Genomic DNA, 21,693 nt, shown 5'->3' on the forward strand with positions numbered 1-21,693 from the left:
TTCTCCTCAAGCGAAACGGAACAATTTCCTAAAACAAGATGACGGTTCTGAGGAATGTAACTGTAACAATGAGATCTAAGTCCACGCTCGTGTTTTGTCTGCAGCTGTTAGGCGGGCTGGACGTGCTGCAGAGAAACACGCTTTCCTCCCTAAAACAGGAATTCATAGCCAACCAACTCACAAGGACCTACAAGAACCTGACGGCGCAGGACTTTATGAAGTAAGAAGTGACCACTCGGCCCATTTTCGAAACACAAGTTAATGTTTGTTGGCATCTTGAACCCGTGTCACAAGTAAAATGAGATGATCTGCCATATAAAGAAAAGTAACTGTAAAGTTAACTGTACTCTATCTCAGTTATTCATCATATGCCTCCAATGAGTAAATAAAAAATATATTTAGCAACATCATGTCTCAGAGGTGTTCACACAGTGCCTGTGCTTTCAGGCTGGGAAATCTCACCTGCCTGGCAGACCAGGATGACCTCCTTGCCTACAAAAACACCAGCGCCTTCCCAGTCATCCAGGATGCCATCCTGAACTGCACCCTGAAAGGTCTCAGCATGCCCAGCCAAATGGTGGGAACGGATAAGTGATGCTTTTATGTGTTGCTTCATGTGGAGATGGTATTTTAGGAGAAATGTCTTTCTTTTTGTTTATCTTGCTTCCAGATTTCCACCTTTGTCCTGAACAACCCAGAGTTACAGGTGCCCTCCTCTCTCAGTGCTGACCGACTGGCACAGCTGGCCGTCCTCCTGCCCACGCTGGGCGTGACCTTCCTTCAGGGTCTCACAGGGTCACAGCTGCTCGGTGCCCTTCCTGCCCTCAGTTCCGTCTCATTCACGCCAGCTCAGGTAAACTAGATCCTCATAGTTTTACTCCAACCTCAGAGTGTTTTGACTGTAGATCCTCCAGAACCTTTAAGTAAATTCAGATACTCAAAACAAACAGCTGCTGAAACATTGGAAGGAGTTTGAATCTTGTTTTTTCTACAGATTTTGAAACAAGAATTTCACCCTCATTGTGCTCATTGTAGTTACAGTGGTGGAAGAAGTACTTGATTACTTTACTTAGTTAAAAGTACAGATAAAGGAGTAAAAAAAAATCGTACATACCGGTGACGCTTAAAACCTTTAAATATGATAAAAAAGTTATTTTATTCCAGTAATTCAACTTAAAGGTGAAACGTATGAGATAGATTACTTGCAAAGGCAGATATTATCTCTTATAACAGTGATGATTATGGCCTACAGCTTATGAAAAACCCATCCATCCATCTTCTGAACCCACTTTGTCCACGTATGGGTCGCGGGGGGGCTGGTGCCAGCAGTCAACGGGCAAGTAGGCGGGGTAAACCCTGGACAGGTTGCCAATCCATCGCAGGGCAGACACACACACACACACACACACACACACACACACACACACACACACACACACACACACACACACACACACACACACACACCTAAGGACAATTTGGACAGACCAATCAACCTAACAGTCATGCTTTTTTGGACTGTGGGAGGAAGCCGGAGTACCCGGAGAGAACCCACGCATGCACAGGGAGAACATGCAAACTCCATGCAGAAAGATCCCAGGCCAGGAATCGAACCCAGGACCTTCTCGCTGCAAGGCAACAGCTCTAACCACTGCGCCACTGCGCAGCCCTTATGAAAAACCCACATTCAAAATCTCATACAATTAGACAATTACATGAAATCAATAAAACAAGGATTTTAAATAGAGAAATGTCCGACATCTGAAATGTGTGATCATGCTTACATATGTGCTACTTGGTTTGGGCCCCTTTTGCTTTACTTTATGTTCTAATTTTTCAACTGTCACTTCTATGAACAGCCAGCATAACGTGAGGCTAATTGTAAAATAAAAGTTTTTGGCTCAGTTGCGCGTTCATGAACGGAAGGCGCTGCTTTTGGTCGTGAATCCTTGAGGGAGAACGGCTTGAGATGCAGTACATTTTTCTGCCTCCAGGTGGTGCCGTTGGATAAAAACTCAGCTGTTGTAGCAAACAAGCTAGGTTTTGAAGGTAAACATGGTCACGGAACACTTACCCCTCCCCTCAGGTATCTTTCCTGATGCTTCTGCCAGAACCGAAAACCCACAATGTCAGGTGAAACAAGATGGCGCTAGACACCAGTCGGCGTTTTCTAGGTCCAACCTTCTCTTCTTGTCCGTGACTTCAAATGGTGTTTTTCTGTTTGCGACTCTGGTAGATTGTCCTTAAGTTGAAGTGGTAGCAGCTGCTTTCTCCTGTGATGTTATTAGGCGGAGAACCTCTCACACCAGTGGTGTTCTGCGGCTAAATACACAAGTGTGTAATGAATGGAGGACCCAGGGATGCTCAGCTGGATGGTCCAATAGTTGCTTTTGGTCCAAAAACGTGTTATTGGCAGAGATAGATTTTTAAATCTCCACAGTGTCTGCATAGATGTACTGAGTTATAACGTTGTTGAGAGGCATGAAAACATGTTTTAAGCTAATTTGTTTCCCAAATTTGTTATTACAGCTTTAAATGGAAGTAATAAAGTTTGCATTTTCAAATTTAAGTACTATCACCTTTGGACCTGCGGTCCGGCGTGGACATGGGAGTGTGCTGCTGGTTTCCATCAGACCGGGTGTGTGTGGGGTGGCGTTCGGACAAAACGCAAATTAAAGTACTTTTGAAACTTTTTAGAAAACACAGAGTAGAAGGTACAGATAATTGCTTTTAAATGTAGTGGAGTAAAAGTAAAAAAGTAAGCCTCAAGAAAATGACTCGAGAGCAGTACAGAAACAGTAATGAAGTACTCGTGCGTCCTTTCATTCCACCACTGCTAAAGAGTCATTTATGTGAATGTAAATATGATGAAGCAACTTTTAAAGCTGATTTTGAATGAAAAATACATAAATATACACAAACCATCTGTTTTTGTCCCTTGTTTTTAGGCCACTATAATACTAGACAAGTTGCCGTCAAGTACCATTGTGAGTACCTCTGGGATCCCAGACTGAATGTGGAGTAGGTTTGATTTTTTTTATGTCTGGTCCCTCAAATCTTTCTCCTTTTTTTTTTTTTGGTGGGGTGGGCAGCTGCAGGACCTCGGCTCTCTCATTTTAGGACTAAAGACGGAGACCTTGCTGACCTTCACCTCTGACAAACTGCTGTCGGTCCTGAAGGCCCTGTCCAAAAACAAACAGGCCAGCTGTCAGAAGGGCCTCCGTCCACCAGAAGCAAACGCCATCGCCACCAAACTCTGGGTACAACAGACAGGAGAAATGTTCATTTTAGCCCAGTTTGAGTTATAGGAAGTGTGGATGGAAGAAAATCTGAATAAAACATGCGAGCACTGAAAAAAACATCGATTTAGCATTTTTCATAAATGTATCTTAATATCACAATTTTGTTTACAGCTAATTGATTTTGATGCTACCAAACCAGTGTGCCTCTGCAGCACCGTTGCTTACTTCATCTTTCCAGGGTTTTCCAGAAGTTGTCAGCTGGTTGAACGATGTGGCGCCATTGCTCAGTTGCACCCCCCTGCTCAGCGTCATGCCCAGGATTCACCTACTTGCCTTAAACGCCTCCAACACAACCAGAGAACCCTGGAACACACAACAGGTACCGCGGAGCAGATGCTGATGTTTAAACTTTAGTTTGATGTCGTCACGCTTCCTTTATTTGTCATCAGACAGTTTGCATGACAGGAACTTGATTGGTTGCTACATTATTAAGCAGAGACGCAAAAACCAAGGCATTATTTTCACTGACGCTGTGGATAGACACAAACAAGATCAATCCTGACACCTGTGGGTCTTCGTGGAAGCTGGAGGAAACTGAGACAGAATGCACATGGCAACTTCTTAGCACAAATTTTCTTTTTTTTCCTGCAGGCTGAGGCTATTTTCAATTATCTGTTCAGCAGTAATCCAAATCTAGTCAAACAAAATTTCCTGTAAGTATAATATATTTTTTAAAAGATCTATGCCATATCAGAACAACCCAAACACTTTATAATTAAAGGCATTTTTTGCTGCTAACCTAGCTTTCTGTCAGTTTTGGGTGATGCATCAACACTAACCTGTCTCTGTGTAAGCAGGAGTTTGGGATCTCTGGGCCAGGGTGTGAGCTGTAAGGTCTTACAGGACCGCTTTCGGGCTGATCCAACACCCTCTTCAGCCACGAACATCCTGGCTATCCTCAGGCAGCAGCCTCGCCTTCTTCACACCGCACTGGTAAGCTGATGGAAACAGCTCTGATTTTTAAAAATGATGTTATATGAAAAGGACGTAAGCAAGCACCTCACTGAATGACCTCAGTTTGAAGAAACAGAGATTGCGTCTGACTAGATGGACACTGCTACTCAGTGAGGCCAAGACCAACGTTGATTTCTGTCCTCTTCAAGCAACCCTAGGCTCCAAAATGGCTTGGAAGTTCATGTAAACAATGTTTTACAACCTTTTACATTGCTTTCTACTTTGCATTGTGTTTTTACTCTGGAACAATAGACGCGTTTCCACTATTGGAACTTCAGGGTAAATTTAGTGGAACTTTCCAACATGCACGTGTCTCCACTTCCCTGGGTCGGCCGGACAAGCCGTTTACCGGGCCACTTTCAGGAACTTTCTGAGTACCTGAACAGTGGTAGGTACTCAAAAAGGCCCGCTAGAGAAGCTGAGCAGAGGTTCTGGTTGACTCACGTTGATTAGTTTTAACTCGGTAGGAAATGACATCAGCAGACGTCGTCTAAAACAACCGGCATTCGTAAAATTTGGAAAAATTGCTTGGAAAGCAGAATGTAAGCACAAACAAATTAGCACAGTTTGCACAGCTTTAAAATCACCATTATTAAAGGGAGGCTAGGCAGTTTTGGCTTGCTTTTAGCACCCCCTAGTGTCCGTTTGTAGAAACGAAATGCAAACCTATCTCCTCGCTGTGTGGTCATCTTTTTAACGCCTTAATCTAGCAGCTGAAATAGCTCCTAGCCTTCCATGGTGTCTACAGGAGTGGTTAATCACAAAATTAAACAAATCAGCTCTGTTCATGATCTAAAACATGCAAGAAACGTACAGGAAGCAGACTGCAGCGCCAGGTATGTCAGCTCCATTTTTCAAAGTCTCAACAGAGCAGCCCGCAAGTCTGAAGATGCAAGTGGAATTTTCTGGCAACAGGTGGCGATAGAGGCTGGGTGGCCTTTCATTAACCCTGTAAAGGGTCATTTTAGCTCAAACTGACTCGAATAGAATTTCAAAATATGAAAAAGTTGCAAAGTATCCCTCTAAACTCCCAACACCAAAAAACGCTGTGGAAATCCCCCCACAATGACGTAATTCACGGGTCTTTGCCTTGTTTTCTCACAGAGCACCGTAAAAAAATGTGCTTCTTCTGCTCATTGAAAGTGAGATTTTACACTGCACAGCAGCTCTCACAGTCCTCCAAAGGGATTAAATTGCCGTACATTGACAGAATAAAACTTTTATATGAAATTGCAAATCTGTACGCCTAAAAATGCAAAGGAAATCCCCAAAATGCCATAATTTACGCAATTTTGTGGTCTCATACAGAGTGCTGTAAAAACTGTTTTCTGTCATTAAAGGGAAACTAGGTAGTTTTAGTTTGCTTTTATCCCCTCCTAGAGTCCGTTTAACTCAGTCGTGAAACCGAAAGTGAAACCCACTGAGTGTTCGTCTTTTTAACACCTTCTAACTTCTGAAATGTCTCCTCAGTCTTCATTATTTTCTACAGGAGGGATTCATCACTAAATCATACAAATCAGCTGTGTTCATGATGTAAAACATGCAGGAAACATGCATATATATATATATGTATATATATATATATATATATATATATATATATATATATTTGTATATGTGTATATATATATATATTTGTATATATATATATATGTGTATATATATATATATATTTGTGTATATATATATATATATATATATGTATATATATATATATATATATGTATATATATATATATTTGTATATATATATATATATATATATATATATATATACATATATATATATATTTGTATATGTGTATATATATATATAGCTTATGAAATAATTTTCCAATAGTTGGCATCCGTTCAGTCCACACTCACACCCAGCTGCAGTTTTTTACACTACAGTATATTCTCAATAACATGAGGAAAACATTATTTGAACGTTTTTTGGGGGGGGGAAATTATTAAACAATCTTAGGAAGCAGGTTGAGGTAGCAAACTCAAACTGCAATATTGAAAGTGCAAAACATTTAAAAATGTATAATCTTTCAGTTAAGTCCCGTTTAAATTTTTCTGAATGAACTTTGACTCCTGCACACATCATAGAAGTAGAGGAGTAGACGCCGCACCAACCGCTACTGCCTGTGTTTGGCCGCATTTGCAGGTTCTACTTGTTATAAACTCTATGGTTGACTGGATATTTTAGCTAGGCTTTAGCTCCGGAAAAGCTCAGTGGAGATATGGAGCTAGAACAGCGAATGAACGCGTTCATAAACACGTTCACTCGTGCCAGGACGAACGCACTCACTTTTATGTTCGTCAGGCAAAATACGAGCGAGTTCAGTTCACGTTCACGAAAAAAATGAACATATTCATGAACGATCGGGCACAACACTGGACATTACTCCCGAAACAGTTGTAAAATGCTGAGTCCATGCAAAGTCCTTGAAATTTTATATGGAGCCAGAATGGCGGAGAGGACCGAGCCAGCGTGTTTTCCCCGTCACCTGTCCTCTTCCTAGAAATTGTAACTTGTTTAGAAGAAACACAGCGTGATCACAAAATGATCTTTATTTCTTCCATCTGAGGTCATTCAGATGATCCTTGTAATGGTTTGTTTAATCAAATTAAACTTCTCAAACTTTATAAATAATGAATACCATGTAGTCATCATTATGTCCAATCTGTTTTATCTGGACAGAAAAACTGCGTGATCGAGGGCCTGTATCCGTTTGACTTTTTCACTCAGCTGCTTCAGGACTTTGGGGTTGAAATAGCGTTGTCCATGTCGTAAGTCAGCTGCACTCCCAGAACTACTCCTATACAAGCTAATTAATTACATTTGAAGAGCTGTTTCTCAAAATCCTTTATTGAAATATCACTGCACATTGTACGCAACAAAGAAAACTAAGAAATGACGTAAGCCTCTGAATACTTGTTCAGTTCTGGTGCAGAGTTATTAAAGCAAGCAGCAGAAACGTTACGTCACATTAATCATTTTAAGTTACTGGTAACATATGGTGTCGTTATATTTCTGCTTCCAGGATGAGCACGTTTAGTAAGTTTTCTCCAGGCTTGATGGACACTCTGAGGAAAATGATTGTTGAAAAACCGAGCTACTTCCTCGTGTGGCCTGCAACAAAACAGCTCCTTCTGGTGGACAGGATGTTACAGACACTTGTGAGTAGATCTGTCACTTAGGGAAAACAAAGAACTGTTCATTTGTTAAAATCTAAGGAGAGAAATGGTTGGGACAGTAAGTGAATACAGAAAATTTGCAAAATGCAGAAATACAAAACAGTGTTTGCCAGGTCTTATAATTTAGATGATAGTGGAACTAGGCAGTTTTGGCTTGCTTTTGGCACCCTCTAGTGTCTGTTTGTATGACTGAAAGCAAAACCTATCCCCTCGCTGTGCTTTCGTCTTTTTCAACTTTGATCTAACAGCTGAGTTGTCTCCAGCCTCTACAGGAGTGATTCATCAATAAATTAAACAAATCAACTGAGTTCATGATCCAAAGCATGCAGGAAACGTGCTGGAAGCAGACTGCAGCGCCTGATGTGTCAGCTCATGTTTTTTTTTCTAAGACCCAACAGAGCGGCCCGCCAGGCTGAAGATGCAAGTGGAATATTCTGGTCACAGGGGTTGTTATTGGCCAGGTGGCCTTTCATTAACCCTGTAAAGGGTCATTTTAGCACATACTGGCTCAAGAAAATGATTTAAAAATATAAAAAAAAGTTGCAAATTATCCATTTTACTTACAACTAGTTAATAAATAAAACATTTTTACATTTTCTATCTGAATAATCTAATATTTATTTCCATATATTTACTGTGTTTCTGCAGGGGATGTACACGGGTATGTTTACGAAGGAGGAGTTCCTTTCACTGGGCGTTATGGCCTCATTTGTGGCCGATGAAGTTTTCATTCAGGTGGACCGAAGCTTCTTTATTCAAAATCTGCATTACATTAAATCGCTCTGCTACAGCAGCAGCAAGATGGACATTGTGTCTCGCATCCTTCAAGAACCTGCTGTTTTTGGGTAAAATCCCTACAGATTTCAACCGAGTCTTTCAACTGATAAAACATTTAAAACATCCAAATAGTCATTGTAGTTGTGCATTTAATGATAATGGAACAGGAGATGTTGAAATGCAAAAATGAAGCATGTAATGTATAATTTATGTAATATGTTTTTTTATATTTGTTTTTATGCACATGACATTTTTGGCATTGTGAAAAACGAAAATGTGCAACAATGAATTTCAAGTTTTTTATTTAAAATGTAAAATTTGGTAACACTTTAGTTTAGGAAATACAAATTTACCATTAATTAGCTGCCAATTAATACGCATATTAACGGTCTACTAAATCTGAACTAGTCATTATTAAGCACTTATTAACTGCTTATTACTAATGCCCTAATTCTAACATTAATAGGCCATAAATTAAGAGTTTAATCAAAATAAGCCATTCATAATGGTTTATTGCTGATTAACGCACATACTAATTAGCTCTGACTTTAAGTGGTGAATTGATTGTTGTTTAGGCTCTAATAACATGTAGAGTTTGGTGTTTATTTACATAATACCAGAACATAATATCTTTGGTTATTAATGCAGAATAATTAATCCCCTTGAATAACTTTGTTAAAAGCCACATAGTGATTTGAGCTAATTAGTATGTGCATTAATCAGCAATAAACCATTTACTTTCACCTAACAAACCATTATGAATGGCTTATTTCGTTAAAACTCTTAATTTATGGCCTGTTAACATGAGAATTACAGCATTGGTAATAAACACCTAATAATAGCTTAATAATGACTATTTCAGACTTAGTTTTCACTAATATGCATATTAATTGGCAGCTAATTAATGGTTAATTTGTGTTCCCTAAACTAAAGTATTACCAAAATGTTCAATGATTTTTTTAAGAATCCTAATTTTACAAGCAATCGTTGTAAACTAGGGATCAAAACGAGTTTTTGTTCACAGTTCTGTGAAGAACTGGACCCAGGTGACTCTGAGTCAGGTGGAGCGGTTTGTCTTCTTTCTGCCTGTCAATGTGCTTCAAGATATTCCACTGGTGAGTTTATTACAGCACCTTTATTCTGTTTTATAAAATCGCAATAGCTCCTGAAATTAGAGAACCAAGTAAAGGTTGTCCTTGAAAACGTGATCCAAGGGCAGGTCGGGTCAGTGAGTGCTGTAAATAAATCCCTAATTTGTCCGTACCGGTACCGTGGTGTGTCTTAGGGTCAGTCTGTTTCACCTTTAAGCCACGCATATGTGTGTTTTTTTCCTGCAGCCACTGATGACTGTGGGGCAAATAGAGAAGCTGTTCATGAGCCAGCGTCAGTGGGAAGGTGGAGTCGTGGGAACCTTCTGTTCAGACCAGAATGACAGGGCGGCCATCTTTTCTAAACAGCAGTTTGTTCTGCAGTTCTTCCTGGGTTTCCTCACAATGAGCACCACATCATGTGAGTATGACTTTGGTGCAAGGAGAGTAATGCTTGTCTTTAAGCCAAGCATGAGAAAATGTGTGTTTTCTGTCAGTGGTAAGAAAGTTGTGCACACTTTCGTTTGTTGCCAAAGATTAGATTTCCAACATTTGAACTCAACATTGGCAGACACAGGTCAAGCTCTACAAACTAGATTATCATGCAAAAGTCAATTTATTTCAGTAATTTAACTGAAAGACCATCTAAAGGCTCGGGAACCCTTTACAGGTCTTCTGGAGTCATCAGCTGATTAGAATGTGACACTTTTTTTGTCTTTGACACCGAAGACTATCGATTGGCGCCAGAAAGGTTCTGGCAAACTGTCCGGCGCCTCAGGAGAGGAAGGCAGCAACTCGCTCACACTGTTTACAGTGGGGATGGGGAGCTGCTGATGTCAACTGGGGCTATAGTCGGGCGGTGAAAGGAATACTTTGAGGAGCTCCTCAATCCCACCTACACGCATTCTGAGGAGGAGCCAGAGCCGGGAGACCTGGGGATGGACTGTCCAGTCTCTGGGGCAGAAGTTGCTGAGGTAGTCAAACAACTACACAGTGGCGGAGCACCGGGGGTAGACGAGGTTCATCCTGGGTATCTCAAGGCTATGGATGTTGTAGGGCTGTCGTGGTTGACACGTCTCTGCAACATTGCGTGGTCATCGGGGACAGTACCTGTGGAGTGGCAGACCGGGGTGGTGGTCCCCATCTTTAAGAAGGGTGACCTGAGGGTGTGTTCCAACTATAGGGGGATCACACTCCTCAGCCTCCCTGGAAAGGTCTACTCCAAGGTACTGGAGAGGAGGGTCCGATCGATAGTTGAATCTCAGATTGAGGAGGAGCAATGTGGTTTTTGTCCTGGCCGTGGAACTGTGGACCAGCGCTATACCCTTGCAAGGGTGATGGAGGGGGGCATGGGAGTTTGCCCAACCAATCCACATGTGCTTTGTGGATTTGGAGAAGGCTTATGACTGTGTCCCCAGGGGCACCCTGTGGGGGACGCTCCAGGAGTATGGGGTGGGTGGCTTTCTGTTAAGGGCCATTCAGTCCCTTTACCAGAGGAACGTGAGTTTGGTCCACATAGCTGGTAGTAAGTCGGACCTGTTCCCGGTGAGGGTTGGACTCCGCCAGGCCTGCCCTTTGTCACCGGTTCTGTTCATTACCTTTATGGACAGAATTTCTAGGCGCAGCCGTGGTGTGGAGTGTGTCGAGTTTGGTGGCAGGAGAATCTCATCTCTGCTTTTTCCGGATTATGTGGTCGTCCTAGCTTCATCCAGCTCTGACCTTCAGCTCTTGCTGGGTAGGTTCGCGGCCGAATGTGAAGTGGCTGGGATGAGAATCAGCACCTCCAAATCTGAGACCATGGTTGTCGACTGGAAAATGGTGGCTTGCCAACTCCGGGTCGGGAGAGAGGTCCTACCTCAAGTGGAGGAGTTTAAGTATCTCGTGGTCTTTTCACGAGTGAGGGTAGGAGGGATCGGGAGATCGACAGGTGGATTTGTTCGGCGTCTGCAGTGATGCGGACGCTGAGCCGATCTGTCGTGGTGAAGAGGGAGCTGAGCCAGAAAGCCAGGCTCTCGAGGCAGCAGTAGCTCAACAGGTTGAGCGGGTTGTCCAGTAATCGGAAGGTTGCAGGTTCGATCCCAGCTCCAGACAGAGAATTCTGCTGTTGTGTCCTTGGGCAAGACACTTAACCCCCCCTGCCTGCTGGTGGTGGTCGGAGGGACCGGTGGCGCCTGTGCTCGTCAGTCTCGCCTCTGTCAGTGCGCCCCAGGGCAGCTGTGGCTACATCGTAGCTCATCACCATCAGTGTGTGAATGTGTGTGAATGGATGAATGATACACTGTAGTGTAAAGCGCTTTGGAGTCCTTACTCTGAGAGGCGCTATACAAGTGCGGGTCATTTATCATTTATCATTTACCGGTCAATCTAGGTCCCAATCCTCACCTATGGTCATGAGCTTTGGGTAATGACCGAAAGAACGAGATTGCGGATACAAGCGGCCGAAATGAGTTTCCTCTGTAGAGTGGCCAGGCTCAGCCTTAGAGATAGGGTGAGGAGCTCGGACATTCGGGAGGGACTCTGATTAGAACCGCTGCTCCTCCGGATCGAAAGGAGTCAGTTGAGGTGGTTTGGGCATCTGGTCAGGATGCCTCCTGGACGCCTCCCTGGGGAGGTGTTTCAGGCATGTCCTGCTGGCAGGAGGCCCCCGGGTTTACCCAGGACACGTTGGAGAGTTCACATCTCCAGTCTGGTCCGGGAACGCCTTGGGGTCCTGCCGGAGGAGCTGGTGGAGGTGGCTGGGGAGAGGACGGTCTGGAGCTCCCTAGTTGGGATGCTGCCCCCGCGACCCGGACCCGGATAAGCAGAGATAGACGACGACGAAGACAATTTTGAGTCTAGAATACTGAACCTTTTCACAATAATCTAATCTGAGATTTTGAATGGGAGGTTTTCGTCAGCTGTAGGCCATAATCATCACAAATAGAACAAATAAAGACTGACACATCTGGCTTTGCATGTAGTGAGTCTGATATAAAACTAGTTCATGCATTTATTACATCAAGACTGGAATACTGTAATTCATTACTCTCAGGAAGTCCACAGAATGTAGTTAAAAGTTTTCAGCTTGTCCAAAATGCTGCAGCTAGAGTTCTGATGAGAATTAAAAAGAGAGATCATATCTCTCCTGTCTTAGCTTCCCTACATTGGCTACCTGTTGAATTCAGAATAGATTTTAATATCCTTCTTCTCACACATAAAGCTCTTAATAATCAAGCTCCATCATACATCAGTGATTTGATTGTTCCACACGTTCCTAACCGAGCACTTCGCTCTCAGACTGCAGGTCTACTGGTGGTTCCCAGAATATCTAAAATTAGGATGGGAGGCAGATCTTTTAGTTATCAGGCTCCTCTCCTGTGGAACCAGCTCCCAGCTTTAGTCCGTGAGGCAGACACTTTGTCTACTTTTAAGACTAGGCTTAAAACATTTTTATTTGATAGGGCCTATAGTTAAAATCTGATGTTAGCCTTAATCTGGACAAGTGGGGGAGTACAGGGAGGTGGAGTGTACAGTCGGTAAGGCTCTCCCTTGCCCTGACTCCAACATGCCTCCATCTAAATAGGATAGATTATCCAGAGTTATCTCTGTAGTTATGCTGCTATAGGCTTAGGCCCTGTCCACACGTAGCCGGGGTTTTTAAAAACGAATATCCGCCCCTCCAAAAACTTGCATCCACACCACCGCGTTTTAAAAACAAACTGTCCACACGTCCCCGGATAAATACGTTGTTAAGGACATGCCAGACCTGTAGGCGGCAGTACTTCCCCCGTTCTTAACCTCGTCCTTCGTCTGTGGTCTTCCGCAAGGAGCAGTAATTCCGCTTGCAAAAACAAAGAAGCAAAAAGCGCTTGGACAATTGATGGATCGGGTAGTGACAGAGCGCTGCTCTGAGGGCTTCCTTGATGCCGGCTAGTGTAAACACAGGTCGCACACGTGATGTCAGCATTTTTTTGTCGCGGAAAGTGACGTTGCGGACCTTAAAACTCTGGTTTTGTCTGTTCACACTCCGACACCCAAACGGAGAAAACGCGATCTTCACTTTGGCCGGAGTTTTTAAAAAGATCCGTTTTCGTGTGAAAAAACTCCGTTTTCGTGTGGATGACAGGCCAAAACGTAGAAAAATATCTACGTTTAGGCAGATCCCCGGCTACGTGTGGACAGGGCCTTAGACTGCTGGAGGATACACTGACCACTTTTCACACTCTACTGCTTTCTTCTACAGTCTGCTCTTTAACTGTATTATTTTCTGCAATTTCAGCTGTTAACTTTATTTTCTCTGTAAGTGTTTTTCTCCCCAGAAGACGCTACAACGATGTTCTGCTGAGCTGTGGTGGCCTCATGGAGGGGGCCATCGACTAGCACACTGCTTCTAACAACTAAAACATTATCCCTCTCCTGATAATAACTTTTTGCTTTCCTTGACGTTGGACGTGCTACTGCTAGTTTACCCATTTAATTATAGATCCACTAGGATAAATACAATAAAATTTATCTTTCACCAAGTAGAATATTTACTAAGACATCACAATATAACTATAGACACTTTACTTGTTTTTGTGTGTGTGCGAGCGTGCGTGTGTGTGTGTGCGTGTGCGTGCGTGCGTGTGTGTGTATGTGTGTGTGTGCTCTGTCTTCTCGATCCCCAGTGAGTCGTGGAGGATGGCTGCTTATACTGAGCCGGGATTCTCTGGAGGTTTCTTCCAGTTAAAAGGGAGTTTTCCTCTCCACTGTCGCTTTATGCTTGCTTAGTATGAGGATTGCTGACTTGATGCAATTTGCTGGGTTCCTCATATAGGAAACATTATTTCTGATTGGCTTAATGAACTGACCTGAATTGGAATGTTTATTATGTGAAGTGCCTTGAGACGACTCTTGGCGCTATATAAATAAACTTGAATTGAATCGAATATTACTTTCACCTTTTAAGTAGATTTTCTGACAGAAGTGAACACTTGCACGTAATTCACACACTTTTTTCAGTTCCACCTGTGTATTTCAGCCATGTCAGTGAAATGTTTCTCTCTTTTAATTAAAGTGGTCCTTTTTGTTCCCATCTTCAGTGGCTCCTAAGGTTCCGACCTGCGAGATTCTGCGTACGACAGCTCCGTCCGCCTGGACATCTGGCAGCCTCAGCAGCATGCCCACCTCTGCTTTCATCAACTGTCTGGAGCTGATGGGCTTGGACTCATTCATGGCGAGCTACCAGCGCAGTGAGGTTCTCAAGAGGGTCAAAAAGGTTGGGTTGGTTGATCCACTTATGGGTTCAGCTTGAGCTTGCACACAGCCGTGTTTGCTCCTCATGGTGATGATTTAATGTTTCATGTTTGTTGTTTCTTCTGATGGACCACCTGTCACGGTGTGAAGATATTCGGCCCCGTTTCGTCCTTTCCCCCGTCTCTGATCACTCAGCTTGGTGGGATAGCAACAGCGCTGACAGCAGATGAGCTGAGTACTCTCCAACTGACGGATGTAAGGAGCATCAGTTCTTTGGGGGCTGTTTCTAACTGGACAAGCAAACAGGTTGTTTACCATCTTACAGCATGTTTTTTTTTTTCCAAAATGACACTTTCTTATCTATTTTTAAATATTTATTTTATGCCTATGAGATAGGGAATGTCAGCCCTGAAATCTAGACCATCAGTTGCGGAAGCAAAAAGATTTAGCTCTGCATACAGATGCCAGTTAAGGCACACTCCATTGGAACTTCCACAGCCCCCGCCTGTCTGGTGACTGGCCAATCACAGCGCTCTATCGGTTTGGTGGGTGGGATGTTACTGTGACTGAGTGAAACAAAGATGGGGATGGCTCGTTTGAAACAACTGTGATCGTTGGTGTAGATTTGCTCGTGACATTGGTGGGGGACTTGTAAATCTACCATCCTGTCTGGACCATCGGGTAAACTCACTGGCTTTCGGCTCATGTGTCACTCATGTCGCATTGCAAACACAGGAGTCTTGCACACGACTGGACAGTTTTCCTTTCAGCTCTGGCTCTGCTAACAACCAGTGTAGTTTGTCTCAGGTGAGTCTCCTGTGACAGCAAGTGCAGCTAATCACACTGGCCATTTGCATTATGGAGGTAGGACTCGAGGAGCCATCATGAGTAATGAGACTTATTGTTTTTAGCGGGGACAGTCAAATTTTCGGTGGGGACACATCACCTCCATCCATGCCAAATCTACGCCCTTGACTTTGGCATCAACTTTGGACAATTTAGACTTGGGCTTTTCTTTGAGTCAAGGGCAGAAAGAAGTTTATTTAGAAAAATGATCTATTTTCGTCTTGCGGTGTGTGGTGGACTGCCCTGTTCACTCACATCTGCAGCGGTGAGTATGTCTCATGCTTGTCCAAAAGCATGCTTTGAAAGACAACCGTAGATCCCGCCCCGGGACAGAGAGCCGTCTACGGGTTGTGGCCAGACTATAAGTTCACATACATAGGATGGCTTGCTAGGCTAATGAAATGTATCACTAATAAATGATTAATGTATTTAAAAAATAAACTTTTGTTGTCATTCTAGCTGACTGCCCTGTTTACCACCGTGTTAAATGCCACCAAGAAGAGTGCAAGCCAGCTGGACTCTAGCACCCTGGTGGCAATGGGATACATCGTGTGTGGAGCGAAAACCACAGATATCAATTCTTTTAATAATGTAGAGTTTAGGTGTGCAACACACACACACACACACACACACACACACACACACACACCAGCATGAGAGTTGTTTTAAATACCTTATCGTGCTTTGTCTCCCTCTTGTGGCTGCAGTAAGGCGGTACTCTATCTGGGTCAGCTGAAGCTGCCTTGCTCAGAGGACCAGATGCTGGCTCTGAATGCGTTGCTCACCAACCCTCTTGCTTTTGGACTCATAAGTTCGTGGGACACAGATGTGTTCATTGAGATTGGAGTTCTGGCAGGTGGTGTGTTTATTTAGTGTGTGAGATATTCTGGATCTCTTTGCACAGCTTGATGCACGACTTCCTTTGCAACATTTTCTCGTTTTTTTTCAGCTGGTCTCCCAGATATGGCCATGTCAGCTTTAGTGAAAGTGCAGATTGATGGAATCTCTCCTGCAGCTATTTCAATGATACTGCCTGGCAAGTTTGCAGTAAGTCAACAACAACAACATGGTCTCATTTTCTGTTTTTCACAAGCTTCATATGATGGATGTTAGAGCAAGTCGTGATCTGTGTTCCTGTTTATTGTATGTATATATTTGACGGCCTCCTTGTTTCCTTCAGGTGGTGTTTGACCAGAAACAGATCAGCTTGTTCTCCTATGAGCAAGCTGTGGCAGTAACACCACAGCAGATTGCTCTGATGTCTGATGCTCAGAAGGCTGCTCTAGCTGTGGTGTTGACTCCATGGTATGGCAAGCCTACAGGCCCTGGAGGTAAGAAAAAAAAAGATGAAGTTGTCATTTTTCCTTCCATGCTCTCTTAATCAAAAGAAAACGGTGAAAAAGTGTGCATTAAAACAGCACCTTTGTGCACAGAAGCATCTGCGTGAGTGACTTTGAACCAAACAGTGTATAAAACAGCGGCTTAGGAGAGCACCGTGGTGATGAGTACACGACTCTCTCGCCCTATTTATCCTCTCTCTCTGAAGAGCCCTGCTTTTGTGATTTGGATCAAAGATGTCAGTACTTAGGGTGCTAATGTACTATATGCATTAATCTCACACACACAAGGATTTACAGCAGCGAACACCATAGTTTGGCCCTCCTGTCCTCATCTGCAGCATCTAGAGACCAACAGACCAACCATTCCTCAGGCCTGCTTCTTCAGCCTGATGGCACCCCTAACCTCTGGTGTCCCCCAGAGAACCCGGGGACTACCACAATGAGTTATGGAACAAGGTCTGTTCACACTCAGGCCTAGTCCACACGTAGCCGGGTTTTTTCAAAAACGAATATCCGCCCCTCCAAAAACTTGCATCCACACCACCTAGTTTAAAAAAAAACTCTGTCCACACGTACCCGGATAAATACGTTGTTAAGGACATGCCAGACCTGTAGGCGGCAATACTTCTCCCGTTCTTAACCTCGTCCTTCGTCTGTGGTCTTCCGCAAGGGGCAGTAATTCCACTTGCAAAAACAAACAAGCAGAAAGCGCTTGGACAATTGATAATGCGAGCGCAGCTCTGAGGGCATCCATGCTGTCGGCTAGTGTAAACACAGGTCGCACACGTGATGTCAGCATTTTTTGGTCGCGGAAAGTGACGTTGCGGACCTTAAAACTCCGGTTTTGTCCGTCCACACGCAGACACCCAAAACGGAGAAAACGCAGATCTTCACTTTGGCCGGAGTTTTTAAAAAGATCCGTTTTCGTGTGAAAAAACTCAGTTTTTGTGTGGATGACAGGCCAAAACGTAGGAAAATATCTACGTTTTGGCAGATCCCCGGCTACGTGTGGACAGGGCCTTAGTGTCCCCCACTGCATTAGCCTACTTTCTACTTTTCTGTCAGCTGGGCGACAGAGAGACACAACGCCATGATGCGTCATCGCAGAGGATTCCGGAGACATTCCCAATTTTTTTAACTGTCTGTTGAATGTGACGAAGACCACAAGCCTGTTATTAGTCAGGATATCACTTCCTTTAAATCTGTCAACAGTACCGCCATTCCCCCCTCGAAAAAATTAGAGTGCTGAAGACATCTAGCAGCAGGCACGGAACAGACCGGAGAGCAGCGTGTGGAAGAAGTCTGGCGATATAAACGTTTTTACACCTGCGACTGATGGAGCACAAAGATACGCAACAAACTTTTTATTCTTAGAGGGAAATGACAGGAAAGTTGGGTTTGGAGGTGGTGGTCTGAAGAGTAGGAGGAACAGGAGGGACAGCTTTGTGTTAAAAACTCTGAAATACATAAATACACAATAATAAATACATGATCCTGGAGCACAGATGTAACTGGCACACTCTAGACCTTGTTTTTACCCTGAGTCTAAATGCTGGCAGTGTTTGTCCTGAGGACGATTACATTTCAGATCACCATTGCATTTTCTTTAACTTGTCATTTTCTGTGTCCCCACCTCCTGTTCGCCGTACGGTTAGTTCTCGTTTTCTTAATGAGAGCACAGCTAGCAATTTTTCTGCTGCTTTTGATCCACCCTGTTCTTCTGATAACGACCCAGATTCCTTAACTTCTCAGCTTAAGGAGCACTGCCTCTCCATTCTGGACCACATCTGTCCTGTCAGAACCAGATCAGTTCCTGCAGTGAACCCTTCTCCCTGGTTTAATGACAGCCTTTGCAGTCTAAAGCGCCAGTTCAGAAAAATTGAGCGCTTGTGGAAGAAAACCCATTTCCACGTCCATCTGCTGCACCTAAAGGATCTTCTGACATCCTTTAACTCTGCAGTCAGAGACGCTAGGGTTTCCTATTTCTCCGACCTGGTGTCCCAGAGCAAAGGGAATCCCAAGCTGATGGTGTCCCACAAGGTTCCGTGCTGGGGCCTCAGCTCTTCCTCCTCTATCTGCTTCCTCTTCAGCACATCCTGAGCTCCTTCAAAGGAATCTCCTACCATTTTTATGCAGATGACATCCAACTGTACATCTCCTTTAAGCCCCATGAGATGTCTAAGCTGCAGCTGTTACACACCTGCTTAGACTCTATCACAACCTGGATGGCTGGGAGCTTTCTTCAGCTGAATGAAGATAAGACTGAGATCCTCATCTGTGCCCCAGACAAGCTGGTTCCCAAAGTCAGAAACTCTTGGTCAGCTTGCTTCTCACACCAAACCTTCTGTCAGGAATCTTGGCGTGACCTTTGACCCAGCTCACACCCTGGATTCTCATGTCAGTTATCTTGTTCGCTCTTCCTTCTTCCATCTCAGGAACATTGCTACGCTGAGTCTCATTCTGTCCCACTCTGAATTTGAGACAGTACTCCACACCTTCATCTCCTCATGCTTAGACTACTGTAACTCTCTTTTCACGTGTCTGAGCAAAACCTCCCTGAACCGTCTACAGGAGGTTCAGAATGCCTGTGCTCGGCTTCTGACCAAGTCCTCCAAACACACCCACATCACCCCGCTTCTCCTCTAGCTTCATTGGCTGCCAGTCAACTTCAGGGTTCATTTCAAGATCCTGGTTCTGGTCTATAGGGCCTTACATGGACAAGCATCATCATACGATGGTGATCTTCTTAGTTCCTACACCCCCAGCAGGTCCCTGAGGTCCAGTGATCAAAGCCTACTGGTTGTGCAGCGCACCAGGCTAAAGACCAAAGGTGACAGATCATTTGCTACTGTGACCCCCAGACTCTGGAACTCTCTCCCCCTGAGCCTGAGATCAGTGGACTCAGTGGTCTCCTTTAAAAAGCAGCTGAAGACTCACTTGTTCAAGCTGGCTTTTGTATGACCTTCTTCACCACTCTCTCTTTATTCTGCTCTCCCCACCTATTCCACCTTCCTCAGGATCCACTGATTTCCCTCTTTCCTATTCACTTTTCTCTCTTTCTTAACATTTTTAAATCACAATTGTCTATTTTTTGCTCATTTTAAATATATTTTTAACCATTTTCTAAATACTTTTTTATATTTTTCATATTTTATTTTTGTGAAGTGCCTCGTGATTTTTATCTTGAGAGGCGCTATCGAAATGATATTTTTTTTTCTTCTTCTTCTTTTTCTTTTTTTTCTTCTTCTTCTTCTAACTGCAATAGTGGCTCTACGTCCTCTGTTGTCCTGGCAGGGAACTGCTTAGCAACACTTCCCAGGAAATAGAGAAGTCTGAAAGGAAAACATCTAGGTCATGCGTGTGCACGACTGCTCTTGAGCTGACGACCCAGTGTAAACCAGGCTACAGTCAAAACTCTCCCTGAGGTAGAGGGCCATTTTGACAGATTCTTTCATCGGGCATTCCCAGCAGACTCTCACTATACATTTGCGACTGCCAGGTCCACGTGGCGTATTTCCCTGTCATCTGATCTAATCCTCTCACCATCAGGCGGGGATCAGTTGACAGTCCACTCCCCTCCTCACCTGAACGGTCCAAAACCCATAGTGGCAGGTCAGATGTCAGGATTACAAAGTCAGTCATTGACATGCAGCCTAGGCTGGTACCACGTGGGCGTCCATATGTTCAAATGTTGTGTTCATTATGGTCCAACTCTGACCTGCAGTTAGATGGGGTGTGGTGTTCCTACGGATCATGCCACAGGTCACATTGTCATTGCCAGTGTGAGCACTGAAGCCCCCAGCAGAACTATGAAGACCATCTATGACCATCATGATATATTTTTAACTATCAATTCCAGTCAATCCGCTGTATTGATTCTTTTAGACCTAACAGCGGCCTTTGATACGGTGGACCATCAGATCCTTTTATCCCGCCTGGAGCATGACGTTGGCATCCGGGGCTCAGTGTTGCAGTGGTTTAAGTCCTACCTGTCAGACAGGACTTTTACAGTAAATATGGGGCAGTGTTGTTCGTCTCCAGCCAAACTTAGTTGTGGTGTCCCTCAAGGTTCAGTTTTGGGCCCGCTCTTGTTCTTGCTGTATATGTTGCCTCTTGGTGCAATCTTTCATAAACATGGTGTCGTGTATCACTTCTTTGCGGACGATGTGCAGATATATGTCCCACTACATTCTCGATGGCCATCGATTGACAAATTACTGAATTGTTTAAAAGATGTAAAAAACTGGCTACAATTCAACCTTCTGACTTTAAATGACAAAAAGACGGAAATTGTTGTTTTTGGGGACCTTGGGCTGTTTCATGGGGTAAATAGTGTATTTGGCCCTTTAGAATCCTTTTGTGCGTCTCAGGCAAGAAATCTGGGTTTTTTCATTGATGGCATTTTTAAACTTGCGTGTTTTTAGTTAAGTCGAGCCCTATTTACCAATCAAAGACTTTGAAAAGGTTATACACCTGCTAATCATGTCGAGACTCGGGGCCACGGTGGCACAGGAGTTAAGTGCTCACCCCGTAATCGGAAGGTTGCAGTTTCGAGCCCCGCTCAGTCTGTCGCTGTCGTTGTGTCCTTGGGCAAGACACTTAACCCACGTTGCCTGCTGGTGGTGGTCGGAGGGACCGGTGGCGCCAGTGCTCGGCAGCCTCGCCTCTGTCAGTGCGCCCCAGGGCAGCTGTGGCTACATTGTAGCTCATCCCCACCAGTGTGTCAATGTGTGTGTGAATGGGTGAATGACTGACTGTGTTGTGAAGCGCCTTGAGGGTTCCAGGACTCTAGAAGGCGCTATATCAAATACAGGCCACTTACTGCAACTCTCTTTATCATGGACTGGAGCAGTCGTCAATTCACCGCTTGCAGGTGGCTCAGAATGCGGCAGCCCGCTTGCTGACAGGTAGGAGGTGCAGGCAGGGATCACATAACACCAGTCTTACAAGCTCTTCACTGGCTCCCGATCACTTACAGGATTCAAT

At 44.0% G+C, this 21,693-nt stretch overlaps 1 protein-coding gene across 1 annotated transcript in view; it reads left to right on the forward strand.

Annotated features, from left to right (window-relative positions):
• The window catches only part of strc1 (stereocilin 1), a 52,756-nt gene that overhangs the window by 28,670 nt on the left and 2,393 nt on the right, over positions 1-21,693 (forward strand). The window contains exons 9-32 of the mRNA XM_070554446.1: positions 105-220; positions 448-577; positions 671-853; positions 2,949-2,998; positions 3,086-3,260; positions 3,481-3,621; positions 3,894-3,955; positions 4,100-4,235; positions 6,946-7,034; positions 7,289-7,424; positions 8,091-8,287; positions 9,244-9,334; positions 9,557-9,728; positions 14,368-14,543; positions 14,672-14,827; positions 15,827-15,969; positions 16,075-16,223; positions 16,317-16,414; positions 16,548-16,698; positions 17,046-17,163; positions 18,555-18,752; positions 19,143-19,228; positions 20,257-20,319; positions 20,470-20,823. Coding sequence (XP_070410547.1) covers positions 105-220; positions 448-577; positions 671-853; positions 2,949-2,998; positions 3,086-3,260; positions 3,481-3,621; positions 3,894-3,955; positions 4,100-4,235; positions 6,946-7,034; positions 7,289-7,424; positions 8,091-8,287; positions 9,244-9,334; positions 9,557-9,728; positions 14,368-14,543; positions 14,672-14,827; positions 15,827-15,969; positions 16,075-16,223; positions 16,317-16,414; positions 16,548-16,698; positions 17,046-17,163; positions 18,555-18,752; positions 19,143-19,228; positions 20,257-20,319; positions 20,470-20,823 — 3,370 coding nt within the window. The remainder of the gene's footprint in view (positions 1-104; positions 221-447; positions 578-670; positions 854-2,948; positions 2,999-3,085; positions 3,261-3,480; positions 3,622-3,893; positions 3,956-4,099; positions 4,236-6,945; positions 7,035-7,288; positions 7,425-8,090; positions 8,288-9,243; positions 9,335-9,556; positions 9,729-14,367; positions 14,544-14,671; positions 14,828-15,826; positions 15,970-16,074; positions 16,224-16,316; positions 16,415-16,547; positions 16,699-17,045; positions 17,164-18,554; positions 18,753-19,142; positions 19,229-20,256; positions 20,320-20,469; positions 20,824-21,693) is intronic.

The sequence above is a fragment of the Nothobranchius furzeri genome, chromosome 9 (genome assembly GCF_043380555.1).
Source record: "Nothobranchius furzeri strain GRZ-AD chromosome 9, NfurGRZ-RIMD1, whole genome shotgun sequence".
NCBI classification, from domain to species: domain Eukaryota; kingdom Metazoa; phylum Chordata; class Actinopteri; order Cyprinodontiformes; family Nothobranchiidae; genus Nothobranchius; species Nothobranchius furzeri.